The 15,480-nt window shown below is 34.6% G+C and overlaps 1 protein-coding gene across 3 annotated transcripts in view; it reads left to right on the top strand.

The window, feature by feature from the left end:
* Positions 1–15,480, top strand: part of ZNF292 (zinc finger protein 292) — a 93,247-nt gene that overhangs the window by 57,294 nt on the left and 20,473 nt on the right. For all 3 annotated transcript variants that reach the window (XM_007195922.2, XM_057527677.1, XM_057527678.1), the window contains one exon: positions 10,813–11,015. In XM_007195922.2, the coding sequence (XP_007195984.2) occupies positions 10,813–11,015 (203 nt within the window). The remainder of the gene's footprint in view (positions 1–10,812; positions 11,016–15,480) is intronic.

Genomic DNA, 15,480 nt, shown 5'->3' with positions numbered 1-15,480 from the left:
CTTGTTTTTGATGACCTTGACAGTTTTGAGGAGTACTGGTCAGGTATTTTGTATCCCCTCAATTGGGATGTGTCTGATGCTGCTCTCATGATTAGAACTGGGCTTATGGGTCTAGGGGAGAAAGACCACAGAGGTAAAGTGCCATTGTCATCACATCATACCAAAGGTACATATAATCAACATGATTTCTCACTGTTGGTCTTCACGTTGGTCACCTGGCTGAGGCAGTGTGTTTGTCAGGTTTCTCCACTGTGAAATTACTTTTTTCCCCCCCTTTCCATGCTGTACTCTTGGGAAAGAACTTACCTTGTACAGCCCACACTTAAGAGGTGGAGAGTTAAGCTCCACCTCCTCGAGGAGGCAGTATCTACACAGATTATTTGGAGTTCTCCACAGGAGATTTGTCTTTTCTTCCTTATCTGTCTATCTATCTGTTTAGTCAATATGGACTCATGAATATTTATTTTATACTTTGGTGATAATCCAGTACTACTTTATTTTGTTGCTCAAATAGTTCAGCTTTGGCCCCCAAGAACTCTTTGAGTTAACTTCTGTGACCCTTTGACATATCCCCATCATTGTGAGTTATGTTTTTTGTTTGAGTACTTCCTTGTTTTCTGGCACTAGAAGATGCTCCAGGCTTATCGTGCATATTTCCTGCCCTAATCCTAGAATCAGCTATTTCTCCAAGGAACCCTAGTTCCTTTTATTAGAGAATAGTATTGATATTAGAAACCAAGACCTGGTAATTGGGTGTGCTCATTGCTACTGAGATGTCATTGCCTCTAGGACCTCTCGGCAGACAAAGTAAGAAAATATATGTAAGTATAACTAATTTGTGTATGTACACATATCTATAAATGTTTCTATATGTAACCAGCTGTATCTATATTAAACTAAATGTGAGAGTTTATACTGATGTCTCCAACTCTAATCTATATCACATGTATCATTCTAGCCTTCTCTTCTTGCTTACCTGTAACCTCTCACTTCAATAGAATGTCATATAATTGGAATCATACAGTATGTAGCCTTTTCAGACTTACTTCTCTTACCATTGGCCATCCATATACTTAATCAATCCTAGTATACATGTATAGTGGTTTCAGAATTGATAACCTCTACCCCTGTGGGTACGGTTCCTCTTTCCATTATTCTTGCTGACTCCACTCATCCAAAGTTAGATGAGCACCCCATTTTCTCACCTCTTTCAGTGAAGTTCTTTCATTACATTTGTAAGACAGATTCTTTTGCCATATTCTACGTTCTATCCTGGGCTTCCCAACCTCCTAAATATTTTTTTTAATTTGCATACCTTGAGTCCTTCTTCATGCTGTAAAGTTCTATGGGTTTTGACCAATGCATAGTATCATGTATCCACCATTACAGTATCATACAGAATAGTTTCACTGCCCTAAAAAAAATTAACTGTGCTTCACCGATTCAGCCCTCTCCAGAACACCTGACAACTACTGATCCACTTACTATCTCTATAGTATTGCTCTTTCGAGATTGTCATATAATTATAGACTTTTCAGTCTAGCTTCTTTCACTTAGCAATATGCATGTAACATTCATCTATGTCTTTGTGTGGCTTAATAGCTCGTTCCTTTTTATTGCTGAATAGTATTCCATTGTGTGAATGTACCATAGTTTGTTTATCCATTCACCTATTAAAGGACATCTTGTTTGCTGCCAGTTTGGGGCATTTATGAATAAAACTGCTATAAACATTGGCATGCAAGTTCTTGTGTGAACATAAGTTTTCACATCAGTTGGGTAAATACCTAGGAGTAAGATTGCTAGGTCATATGGTAGGACTATGTTTTGCTTTCTAAGAAACTGCCAAACTACCATTCTGCATGTTGCTCTACATTCTCACTGGCAATTGGTGTTGTCTATTTTGGGAATTTCAGCCATTCTAATGGGTGTGTAGTGATATCCCATTGTTGTTTTAATTTGTGTTCCTGTACTGACAAGTGATACTGCACATCTTTTCACATGAGTATTTGCCGTCTGTATATCTTCTTGGGAGAGGCATCCATTTATCTTCTGCCTGCTTTTTAATTGTGTTGTATTCTTATTTTTTTAAAATTTTTATTGGAGTATAGTTGATTTACAATGTTGTGTTAGTTTCTGCTGTACAGCAAAGTGAATCAGTTATACATATACATGTATCCACTCTTTTTTAGATTCTTTTCCCATATAGGTCATTACAGAGTATTGAGTACAGTTCCCTGTGCTATACAGTAGGTTCTTATTAGTTATCTGTTTTATATATAGTAGTGTGTACATGTCAATCCCAATCTCCCAATTTATCCCTGCTCTCCCTTTCCCCCTTGGTAACCATAAGTTTGTTTTCTACATCTATGACTCTGTTTCTGTCTTGTAAATAGGTTCATTTGTACCATTTTTTTAGATTCCACATATAAGCGTATCCATACGATATTTGTCTTTCTCCATACGATATTTGACTTATTTCACTCAGTATGACAATCTCTAGGTCCATCCATTGTTTTCTTATTGTTGAGTCACAGTTCTTTGTTATATTTTGATACAAGTCCTTCAGCAGATAGGAGTTTTGCAGATATATTCAGTTTACTCTGTGGCTTGTCCTTTTTCTTTACAGTGCCTTTCAGAGAGCAGAAGTTTTAAATTTTAATAAAGTCCAACTTATCATTTTTTTCTTTCATGGATTGTGCTTTTGGTGTTTTATCTAAAAATAATTACCAAACCCAAGGTCATATAGATTTTTCTCCTGTTTTCTCCCGGAAGTTTTATAGTTTTGCATTTTATATTTGGATCTGTGATACATTTTGAATTAACTTTTATAAAAGTGTAACCTAATTTATGTTTGATGAATCTGTCTTGGCTCTTAACAGTCATGCTTTTTTTCCTGACCACTCACAAGCCATGTTTTTAATATATTAATTTTGAGACTCTTAGGAATATATCTATTCCTCTAGTCTACAGTTTGCAAAATGTACCTTAAGCCCCATTTTGAAAATTACATCTTCCCATCTATTTCCATTTTCTCCATTGTTTGTTCTACCTTTTCAATTTAAAGCTTTTTTATCAGAACCACCATAAGAATAAAGGAATCCTCTTTTTCTCTGTCATCATAAATAATACATAATCAAACCCAAGGAGCAGGCCCTTCTGAAGAAGTTACCCATCTCCACCAATTTGATCACATTCAACTTTTTTGGTGAGCTAGGGGTCATCTTGAGTTTTAGCTGTAATAACAGTTCGCATAGGTTAGTACCAGGTGCTGACACTCATGGTGCACGCATCCTTGGTCCTGAGCCTGCTGCTTTTCCTTCTTTTGTATATGTCATTATTGTAAAATCTAAAACTCTGAAAGAGCTCCCTATTAACAGTCACACTGAATTCCTTCAGCCCTTTCCCTTCCACTTCCATTGTGGAATAATTTGCAATTGCATAAATTGTATTTTTATCAGCTTGCCTGTTCTTTCTTGAATCCTAAGCCCTGTGGTTCTCTCTCTTTTTTTTGAACCCCTTGGTTTTCAAAGGAAATTTCTAAAGCTTCAGCTTTTCCACAGTACTTATAAATCCTCCAGAGCTTTGTGAGAAAATGTCTTCTTTTCAGTAATAAACTTTGCATTTTAAAATGAGCAGGGAAAAAGTGCTGCTAGGTTTACCCGATATTAACATACGTAAAATGTAATAATATTTTAAAGGGAGAGGAGATGGGAGGAGAGAACAAATGATAACTAATAATTTCCAGGTAAATAGTGTGAGGCCAGATCTGATTCCATGCAGCTGAATTTGTTTTCTAATAGTAAATCTCCAGTTCTTTTGCTCATTGATACTTTTCCTATATTTTTCATGTGTGTGTTTATATCTTTACCTGTCTATGTAGAGAATACCAAAAGGGGTGATTCTGAGACCTAGACTTACATCTGTTGATGGTTTTTTTGTGTGTGTTAGGACATTTCTTACAGAAAGTCACTAAAAAGAACACCTTATCGACTATATACATTTAGTACTCTTAGAAATACAGTTTTCTTAACTTGTTTCTATTTGGTTGTCTTTTTGTTTTGCCTTGTCTCTCCCTTTTGCTCTTAACTGACCTTGTTATAAAAAATAAATCAGTGGAGCATTTTAGATTTTATTTTTAAAAATCACTGCTAAATTAGATTGCCTTGTGTTTAGGTTTTACTTGTGTATAACCCTTATTAGATCATTGAGGATCAGTGACTCTGGATAGAATTAAGCTGATAGAACTTAACTGCAGTAAAATTGTGAAAGTGTTCACTCTCCCATTTCAGGCTTATGCTTTATTTTGCATTTTGTTAACCTTAATAATATTCTACTATTACATAATGAGATATAATATGGTGACCACCAAGATTTTATTTTTACTAAAAATGATTTTAAAACATACACTAATTGGCTTTTCTAAACATCCTAGAAAAATTCATTATTTCTGTTCTAATGAGTGTATTTCATAATGATGTTACATGGATAAAGTTGTCAGAATTTAATCAAATGTAATAGTAATAATTCAGTCTTATTTCACACAAATTTTAGGGTTACATATTTACTAGGTTCATCTATATTATGGAACATTTTTTTAATGTTTAAAAATTCTGATTTATATCAGTCATGTCAAAGAATCAGTTATGATCATAATGTTTCAGACTTAATGACAAAGCAAGCAACATGATTTAAGAAATTCTGAAATCTTCAAGTGAAAATTCTATTTCTTGTGTATGTAGCTTGTTCTTCCAGGAAAAGGTGAGAGGTCAGGTGAAGATTAAGACTGTCCCTAACTGGTAATTTGAACGCTGAAATATACTTACCTTAGAGCAGTGGTTCTTAATCCTGGCAGTGCTTAAATCGCCTGGAGAGTTTTTAGACATACCTGTGCTGGAGGCCTACCACAGACCAATTAAATTAGAGTCTCTGGGTTTGAGCCCCTGGTATTAGTACTTTTTAGAAGTCAAGATAATTGTACAGCCAGGGTTAAGAACCACTGATGTAGAGCTTAAAGTGTTATGTGTTTTTTTGTGTTTTTTTAAAGATGAAAGTTACTTTATTTTTATTTATTTATTTATTTTTGGCTGTGTTGGGTCTTCGTTTCTGTGCGAGGGCTTTCTCTAGTTGCGGCAAGCGGGGGCCACTCTTCATCGCGGTGTGCGGGCCTCTCACTATCGCGGCCTCTCCAGTTGTGGAGGCCAGGCTCCAGATGTGCAGGCTCAGCAGTTGTGGCTCACGGGCCCAGCTGCTCCGCGGCACGTGGGACCTTCCCAGACCAGGGCTCGAACCCGTGTCCCCTGCATTGGCAGGCAGAGTCCCAACCACTGCGCCACCAGGGAAGCCCCAAGTGTTATGTTTTTATTAAATTTCTGAATTTGGATTTTTTGTCTAACAATGCTGAATTGATTTTTAATGCATTTTTTTCTTGTGGTAAAAAAACAACATAAAATGTACCATTTAATCATTTCGAAGTGTACAGTTCAGTAGTGTTAAGTATGTTCATAATGTTTTGAAACAGATCTCCAGAACTTTTTCATCTTGCAAAATTAAGCCCTGTTTTAAACAACAACTGCCCCCTTTCCCCATCCTTCACTCCCAGCCCCTGGTTAATCAACATTCTACTTTTTGTTTCTATGACTTTGACTACTTTAGATATGTCATAGAAGTGGAATCATACTGTATTTACCTTCTTGTGAGTGGCTTATTTCACTTAGCATAATGTCCTCGAGATTCAACTGTGTTGTAGCATGTGACAGGATTTCCTTCTTTTTTAAAGGTGAATAATACTGCATCATATGTATATACCACATTTGTTTATCCATTTATCTATTGATGGACATTGGATTGCTTCTGCCTCTTGGCCCTTGTGAGTAGTGCTGCTATGAACATGGGAGTGCAGATATCTCTCTGAGACCCTCCTTTCACTTCTTTTGTGTACATAACCAGAAGTGGGATAGCTGTACCACATGGTAGTTCTATTTCTAATTTTCTGAGGAACTTCTATACTGTTTTCCTTAGAGGTTGCATCATTTTATAGTCCTGTCAATAGTGTACAAAGGTTCCAATTTCTCCACATCCTCACCAACACTTATTTTCTGTTTTTTTGTTTTGTTTTGCTTTGTTTTTGATAATAGCTATTCTTTTGGCTGTGAAGTGATATCTCATTGTAGCTTTGCTTTGTGTTTCTCTGGTGATTAGTGACGTTGAGCATTTTTTCATATGCTTGTTGGCCATTTGTATATAATCTTCAGAGAAATGTCTATTCAAATCCTTTGCCCATTTTCAATTGGATTATTTGATTTTTGTTGTCGTTGTTGAGTTGTAGGAGTTCTTATATATTCTGGATATTAACCCCTTATCAGATATATGATTTGCATATATTTTCTCCCATTCTGTAGGTTGCCTTTTCACTCTGTTGCTTCTGTCCTTTGATATGTAAAAGTTAACTTTGATGTAGTCTCATTTGTTTTTGTTGTTGTTGTTTATACCTTGTTATCATATCCAGTAAATCATTGCCAAATCCAGTATCTTGATGCTTTTCCCCATTGTTTTCTTCTAGGAATTTTATAGTTTTGGGTCTTATATTTAGGTCTTTAATTCATTTCAGGTTTGTTTTTTTATATGGTGTAAGATAAGGGTCCAGCTTCATTCTCTTGCATGTGGATATCCAGTTTTCCCAACACCATTTGTTGAAAAGACCATCATTTTCCTATTGAGTGGTCTTGGCACCTCATTGAAGATTCTTTGATCATATAGTGAGGGTTTATTTCTGGGTTTTTTCTATTCTGTTGCATCGCCTACATGCCTATCTGTGTGCCAGTTTTGATTAGCTTTGTAGTATATTTGAAGTGAGGAAGTGTGAGACCTCCAACTTTGTTCTCTTTCAAAATTGTTTTGGCTATTTGGGGTCCCTTAAGATTCCATATGAATTTTAGGATAAATTTTTCTATCTCTACAAAATAGCCATTGCAGTTTTGTTGGGATTACATAGAATCTGTAGATTGCTTTGGGTAGTTGGACATCTTAACAGTATTAAGTCTTCCAGTCCATGAACATGGGGATCTTTCCATTTACTTGTGTCGTCTTTAATTTCTTTCAGCAATGTTTTGTAGGTTTTAGTGTACGAGTCTTTCACTCTCTTGGTTAGGTGTATTCCTAAGTACTTTATTCTTTTTGTTGCTATTATAAATGGAATTGTTTTCTGAATTTCCTTTTCAGATTGTTCATTGTTAGTGAATAGAAATGCAACTTATTTTTGTGTTTTGATTTTTATATCCTACAACTTTGCTAAATTCGTTTATTAGTTCTAATAGTTTTTTGTTTTTTGGGTAGAATCTTTAGGGTTTTCTACCTATAAGATGATGCCATCTGCAATCAGATGATTTTATTTCTTCCTTTCCAGTTTGGATGCCTTTTATTTCTTGCCCAATCAATCTTGCTGAATAAATTTTAAAAGAAAATATAAATTGTATTTTTAAAAAGAAATAGGCGATGCAGATTCATGTAGGCCATGATGGTAATTTTGGAATTTACCCTTTGAAGGCAGAGGGATGCCACTTGGGGGTTTTAACTAGGAGAAGACAGTCGAGTGTGTGCTTTAGGAAAAAGAAAAGGCACCCTCAGTCCTAGTGGAGATGTGATGGAAAGAGGAAGAGTGGCTGCAGAAGACTAGTAGAGTGCAACAAAGTGGTCTGATAGATAAATGATTTGGGCTGGGAGATGGGGGTCAGTGAGTGGTTGGCGTAGGGATGGAGAAAAATGAATAGGATTGAGTACTTAGGAGTTAGAAGTGACAGGATTATATGGTGGATTGTAGGTTAGGATGAGGAGGAGGCAGAAGAGAACAATTTTAATGCCAACTCTTAGTTCTGGGTTGAGATACCACATACTGTGGTATAGAGATTTTTGTATGCAGAGTTTGAGATGCTTGTGAAACAGCTACCCGGAGATACTGCAAGGGGAATTGTGAGCAAATCTGAGTGTGGAGATATATACCCAGTAAACAGGTTGACTCCACTTTGGGGGGGGGAATCCAGGACCTAGTCCTAAGTTTTGGTGCATGGTACATGATCAGTTAATATTTGGATAAAGATTTATCACAAATATTCAACTTACATATTGTAATATATTTAAAATTATCTTCCATGTTTTTCTTTTTTACTATTATGTAAGTAGCATTTTATGGGAAGAAGGCCATTATTACTTTCTTAATTGAACTGGCTGGGTATCATTCATTTACATTGCCATTTTATGTCATCCAGCTCTCGATAGGCTTGAATGTAGTAAAACCTGCTTTTTTCCCCCAAGTACATAAATACAGACAAAATAGATAAAAAGGCTACACAAGTAAAATTCAAAGTATTTTTTCGTTTTCTGGGATGGGGATGGGTAAAGCAGGGTAGGGAGTGAAATTTTATGTGACTAGGTACTCAAGGATAAAGATAAGAAAACTTGTTTCATAAGTCTGGTAGTCTTTGATGTGCTATTATAACTCTGTAAGGAAAACATGTCCTGGAGTAGAGAGAAATAGGGAAAGATACAGAGGAATTGGGACAAGGAAAGCAGTAAAAGAAAAATGGAGAAAAGAGAGGGGGAGTGAGGGGAGTGAGTTTCCCTCCCCTGAGGGAGAAGTTCTGAATTGAGTGTTGTTGAATGTAATCTAATTTTGATCTGTTTGAAACATGAGCTTCAGAATACATTATTACTTTCCTTTAAAAGCTAATGCTACTTCACAGCTCTTTACTGCTGTGTAGTGCTGTTCTGATAACTAGTAGACACACTAGTTAAATAAGATTTTTTTTTTTTTTCTCATCACACCACTGTGTTAAGGCGGAAGTTGCAAGACCCCCTTATTCTGGTCCTCGTTCTGTCATTAACTGGCTTTATGACCCTAGAAGGTCACTTGCCTTCTGTGAGCCTCAGTTTACTCATCTGCCAAATGATGGAGCTGGACAAAATGATCTATAAAGTTCCTTCTGCTCTAATATTCTGTATTTCTTTGAAATCAATTTTGCCCTAAGTGTGGCAAAGGTTTCCCATTGTTTAAAAACACACACACACAAGTATGTTTTTGGAAGGTATAATAATAGCATATATTTTACTATACTTGTTAGTACAGAAATTATTTTGTATAATTTGTTGTTCTAACTATACATGCTGCTCTTTGAGATTTTAGGGACTATTTGAAATTCCTCCTATTACAATTGTCATTAGTTTTGTTAAAAATCTTGCCACCTTTAAATAATGTCTTTGCCATGATCTTCAGAGTTTGTTGATTATGAGTTTTTGTGGGAGTATTTGAAATAATTCCCAGACTTTTTATTGCTAGAGTTTCCTGGAAACTCAAGCTGTATTTTAAAGTCTGTGACTTATAGCCGGAATAACTTTGTTTTAACTCTTCTTTCCTTAAAGTTGTCATTGAAAATCTTTACAGATTTTACTTTGGCCATTGAACTAAACTGTGAAAAGGTATTTGCCATATAACTGTCTTAACCAGGATCGTGTCATATTAAAAAAAGAAAAGTAATGCCCTGTATGTGTCAGACATATCATCAGAGGCACCAGAGGGTTATGCAGATAGTGTTATTTATCTGTGTTCAGTCTTTATACTTTTTGGTTTAGTTTAATATGTAAAGAATAGAGAGTAGCAGATACAAAGGTCTAGACTTCAAGAAAAGGATGAAATTTGTGATCCTGTGTTAAATTGCTTACATGCTCATGGTTTTAATACTGAGGAGCCGTAATCATACTATTTTATAGAAGAGCATTTTCATAGTGGAGTACAGTTAGATCTAAATAATAAAGGTACTAGAGGGTAGCAAAGGATATTTAAAGAAGGGAAGAACATCTCTTATTTTCCATCTTCTAACCCACAACTTACTTACTAGACATGTCTTCCAGTCTGTTCACAAGTGAGAAATTGTGTATTTTATAGTATTTATAGGGCATTTAAAATTTTATTACTGAAAGCCTTCCAAAGGTTTCCAGCTAGCCATCACCAAGTAAATTTTTAAACACGATTTTCATCCTGGTAAAGAAAACTTAGGGAAAAGTTTAAATTTGCATTTGTTAAAATTTAAAATCTCCTTCACCAAAAAAAAAAAGTTAAATTTTTATTTGTAGTTGATCAAACAAGCACTAGGAAATTTAAGATTTCAACAGAATAGAATTTTATTATGCAAGTGTTGAGGTTTGTTGATTGGTATTTTAAAAACCCACAGAACTTTCAGCAGACTACCCCCACCCCCTTATTTATTTTTCTGGAGATATTTAAATTTGTTCTGAAACACTCATTAAGGCAAGATAGACTTCACCTTTGTAAAATGAAAAATACATCAACAGTATTGAACACAATATTAGCTGAATTTCATCTTCTTGAATATCCAAACATCCTTTTGTGGTTTCCCATGTAAGTGTGTAATGTCCTAACTCTGCAAATTTCTAGAAATGCTAACACCTGGTATTCAAGAATAAATGCTGTGGGGAAAAGAATTTAGTATAATTTTAATAACACTGAGTTTCAGAATTCAATGCAAAATTATTTTTAAAATCAGGAATTTAACTCGCCTCATTGTAAATGGTACTTTCAGGGGCAAAAATATTTAATGCAGCTCTAAAAAGTTAGCAGCATAACTCCTTCTGCTTATAAGGTCAAGTATTTTGTGATAGCCTGAGACTAATAGGAAACTGCAACAACAACAAAAAGGAGTTTTAGTTTCTGTGCTTTAAAAAAATATTCCTTATAAATATTTGTATTGCAAATGAACTATTACCAAATGTTAATAATCTATTATGTCTTGTTTTTTAAAGTGAATGAATTTTTAGCTTTTGAGGGTCCCATCTTGTTGGATATGAGAATTAAACATCTAATCAAAACAGATCAGTTAAGTCAAGCAACTGCTCTAGCAAAGCTGTGTTCTGACCATCCAGAGATTGGTACAAAAGGTAGTTTTAAGCAAACTTACCTTGTCTGTCTTTGTACATCATCACCAAATGAAAAGTTAATCGAAGAGGTGAGTATCTTTTCTTTTGTTAGTAATTATTTTTTAAAGTCAAGAAAATAATTTTTAATTAGATTAGAATGTCTTTGACTTCCCTTTCTCTTAGTGAAGAGCCGTTGTTGTCGGTCTTAAATCTGGGGTGTGCTCTTAGATAGTGATTCTAAGCAGCTTTCAGAGTTATACGTAAACGTTTCATCTGGCTTCTATTTTAAATAGTTTGGCTCTTTTAACTGCTTTGGCTAAATTATGGGAAAGATGGTGGTAGCTTAATTTAGTTAGGATGTTTATATTTATTAGTGTTTGGGCCTTAATTTCAGTTTTACCTGACTTCAGGATACTTGCAGATTTTTTTCTAACTGGCTAATTTAAGTAACTTAAAAAATTTATATGACTTCCTGCTAGGAGTACTTTCTCTCTCTCTTTCTCTCTCTATATATATCTTTCTCTCTTTATCTATCTATATATATAAATATTTTATTTGCATACTTAATGTAAAACTTTTTCTTTGTAAGACAGGTGATTCTGGTTTTTTTTTTTTTTTTTTACTTCTAGTTGGCATAAAGCATAGTATTCATGTATTTGTGTATTTTAAACTACAGAATTCAAAAAGTAGAATCATGATCCAAATGGGAATTTTGCAATTGGAGGACTCATAATTCCAAAATGAAGTTGGAGACAGGGTAGGAGAATTGAAAGCTGTTGATCAAAAAACAGGGAATATGTATATAAAGAGTATAGATAAACTATAATACATTGGACAGTGTTGTGTGAACATTTAATGTACATGTGTCTTATATCTCTAATATAAGTATCTTTCGATTCCAGAGCAATAGAGAATGGAGAACAAAGGGATTGTGGGACAGATTTTAGGATATACAAAGGGAAAAGCTGAGATAAACACCAGAGAAGACAGTTAACAGAGCATGCATGATCCCCTGAGTAGTCAGAGAGAGATTGTAATCAGAGTCCAGAAGAAGGATAACCTCAGACAGAAAGCTAAATGCCCACATGAGGTTAGAGGTTGTAATTATAATGGTGATTGACTTTTCTTGAGAATAGAAAATAAAGAGGAAGATGATAGCCTTGGACTGAGATTAGAAATAAGCCTGTTGTGTATGTTGAGGATAATGAGGATACTGGGAGAGTGATGCCTGGTAATTTCTAGGCCAGGTAGAGTAGAGCCAAGGGCTCTAGCTTAGGGGAGATATCATTAGTTTAGACCTTAGCTGTTTTTTTCTTTAATATTTCTCTTTTGTCTCAGGTAATGGCCTTTTAATCGCTGTATAACAGGAGCTAAATAGAAGATTGAAATTTTCGTATTAGTTCAGGATAACTTTGTAGACAAGTTCATTGGCAGATGTATCAAGTTTCTTGGGATAACAGCCTTTGAAATGTGTGTAACATTGTTTTTTAGTCTTTAAATAAATTAGTTATTGTAATGCTGCATCTTAGATATTTTTCAGCTCCACTAAAGTTTTCATTATCAGTTCAGTCCCAGCCCTTAGGTCAATCTGTCCATCCGTCCATCCTTCCTTCAGCAGATTTTATTAAGTAAGAGATTAGATGTGTGCTGTCTAAACACTGAGGGGATTTAAAAGTAAGGCATAGGTCCTACCCTAAAGAAGCATGCCTTCTAGTAGGAATCTATCTAAAGACAGGGTGGTTAGGTTAACTTTGAAAGTCCTGTTTGAAGTTGAAGACTATGAATTTGTAATCTCCAGGAAAAATCTCTATTTCTAGCTGTCTTGAATAATCAAAAAATCTTGCAATACTGAACCTAAATTCCCTTTTGGTCTAATTATCCAGAGTTAAGTAGCAGCAGCCCAGCCTGCTCTGGGAGAGCCTCAGAAAAATCCTCTCTGAGGACCCTGGGTATCTCTGATGTCATATGAAATTATTTTTTCCTTCTCTTGTTAAGCAGGTGGAATTAAGATATTTCATGTTCTTTAAGCAGAGTTCACTAAAGCCTCTTTCCCACCCCAGGAACAAAACTAGATCACATAGTGTAGAACGGGATGGGATAGGTGTAAGTCTACACATTCCTTGTTAAAAATCCCTTTTTGCTTAGAGATTGTTTGATTACTCTTTTATGTTTCTATTACAAACATATAGAAACTGGTTCTTCATTGTTGCAAGTGGAGTAAGTTGTCTCGTTATTTCTGCCCCAAGGAAAGGTAATCACTTTGGAACAATTGCCCAGACATTGCCCCCTTCAGAAGAGGTATGCTACATGACCCACTTCAAACATTCACTTTACCTGTCTGGTTCTTGTAAACATTTGAGGTTTTTACCCATTCCTTAGAGTAGGCAGGAATAGATATTGGAAAGAGTCAACCATGGTCTGGATCTGTAGTCCTTTTGAGGAAATCCTTGTCCAAGTGAGCCAGTAGACAAGGGATTGACTATTTCTCAGGACCCTTTCAGTGTGATAGAGGTAGCAGAGGAATGGGACTGAGATGAATGTTTATCTGGCTTCTCTATAGAAGGAATGGACTTTGGCCTGGATTCTTGGTGTAGGTGTAAAAATGAAGTTAGCATTGTTTATTTTATATCCAGTATTTCTATTGGTTTTGTCGTCAAAATAAACACATAGATGTTAAAAAAGTAAAATCTTCTACCTTCTGTCTCTCTAACCATTATTTCCCCGTTTAATACTCCTCTGACTAATCATTAAGTGTGAAATTTGATATTTCTGATATTTTTACATATACACACACACACTTTAAACATACTTACACATACCCTGGCTGCTGTTCACTTTTCCTCCTCTTAGTTTGGACATCTTTCCATATCATTTCTTATAGATCAACCTCATTCTTTCTCATGGCTGCATAATTTCATAGTATAGATTTGTAATAATATCTTAGCCAAACTAGGGGACATTTAAATTGTTGCCTTGTCCATACATCCTTTCATTCTTCTTGGGGGTATACTGGTAGGGTAAATTTCTGTAAGTGGAATTGCTGGATCAAAGAACCTACACATCTTAAATTAATTAATAGGGCCGTACTACCATCCAAAAAAAGATTATGCCAGTGTATACTCCCATAAACAGTATATGAAGTTTTTTTCTTTCCTAACGCTATAGATTATTCGTCTTTTAAATCTAGCCTAAGATTTTGCTACCCTGAGAGTATAAAAAAAAAACCATTAGCTAATTATTTTAATGTGACAGGTTTACCATTTAAGTCCTTTTCTAGACGGAAAGCAATTTCATTTTGATAAGCAAAAGACTATTCCTAAAATATGTTAAAGCTAATACATTTTAAAAGTACACTTGGTAAATGTATGTAAAATATTGATGAAGTGTTCTTTATTTTTTGAATATCTTGCAGAAAGAGCCATATTAAGACATGGAAGTCATTATTCACATTTTTGAAATGATTTTTATGCTTTACAAAGGGATTTAGCATAGTATATCTTTAACAAACAGATCATTTTAATTGGCTTTAAAAATTTTATTCATATTTCTAAATTTTCTGGTATTAGATTTTTACTCATTTTTCAAAGCAATACAAAATAGCTATCTATAATGTATAAATAGTTCTTATATAGGTAATATATTGGTAATCCTTACTTTATGCTGCCTTGGATTATAAAAAATAATTCTTGCTCACTGATGGCTAAATTTGACCTGTATTTCACTTGCACAATTTTAATTAAGCCATTTATTAGTTGAGGTTTCATTTTCGCTTTAGTGCCCTATTTTTTCCAAGTGGGCCATCTAGTGGCACATCGGGAATGAAGGCTGTCAAATAGCACATAGTAAAACTTGTTTCCTTAGTATACCTATAAAAAGTGAGGTTTTCTGTAGTATTGAATATAGCAGATGTTTCAGTTGGTATGTTGTATATAAGTGGATAAATTTATAGAGGCTACCTTACATAGATACAAATATATATTTTTAACTATTAAGTATAGGCTAATGTAGGTAATATCATTGGGAAAATAAATTTCTTTCCTTATATATAATGTACACATTTTGCATTATATGAGAATTCAGTAAGAATGACTTAGGTTTTAGAAGAACAACAAAAAAATATTTGATTCAAAATAAATCAGACTTACAAGATGTAAGAGTTTTTGTTAAACCTGAACATGTAAAATCAATATCTAGCAAGAAAGACCCTCAATATGCTTGTGCATGTAGAATTCTAGAAAGAGCACAGACTTTGAAGCGAGACCTGGGTTGAAATCTTGACTCTGCTAATTAAGGATGTAACTTTGAGCAAGTAACTTAACCTCTCTGAGCCTTATCCCTAAAAAGAAACAGTATTTACCAGGCAAGCTATCATGTTGATTAACAATGCTATTTCTGAAGAAGCTGACACAAATGAATAATAGTAGCTGCTGTTTACTGTGTTTATTGACATCTTATGTATAAAATGTTAATGATACCTACCTAGTAGAAAAGTTATGATTAAATAATAATTACATACATATATAAAATGTCTAACAATGCATTTAACTTATTGTA

This window comes from Balaenoptera acutorostrata, chromosome 14, assembly GCF_949987535.1.
Source record: "Balaenoptera acutorostrata chromosome 14, mBalAcu1.1, whole genome shotgun sequence".
Lineage (NCBI taxonomy): Eukaryota > Metazoa > Chordata > Mammalia > Artiodactyla > Balaenopteridae > Balaenoptera > Balaenoptera acutorostrata.
Note: the sequence above shows the minus strand (reverse complement) of the source record. Positions and strands in the feature narration are given on the sequence as shown.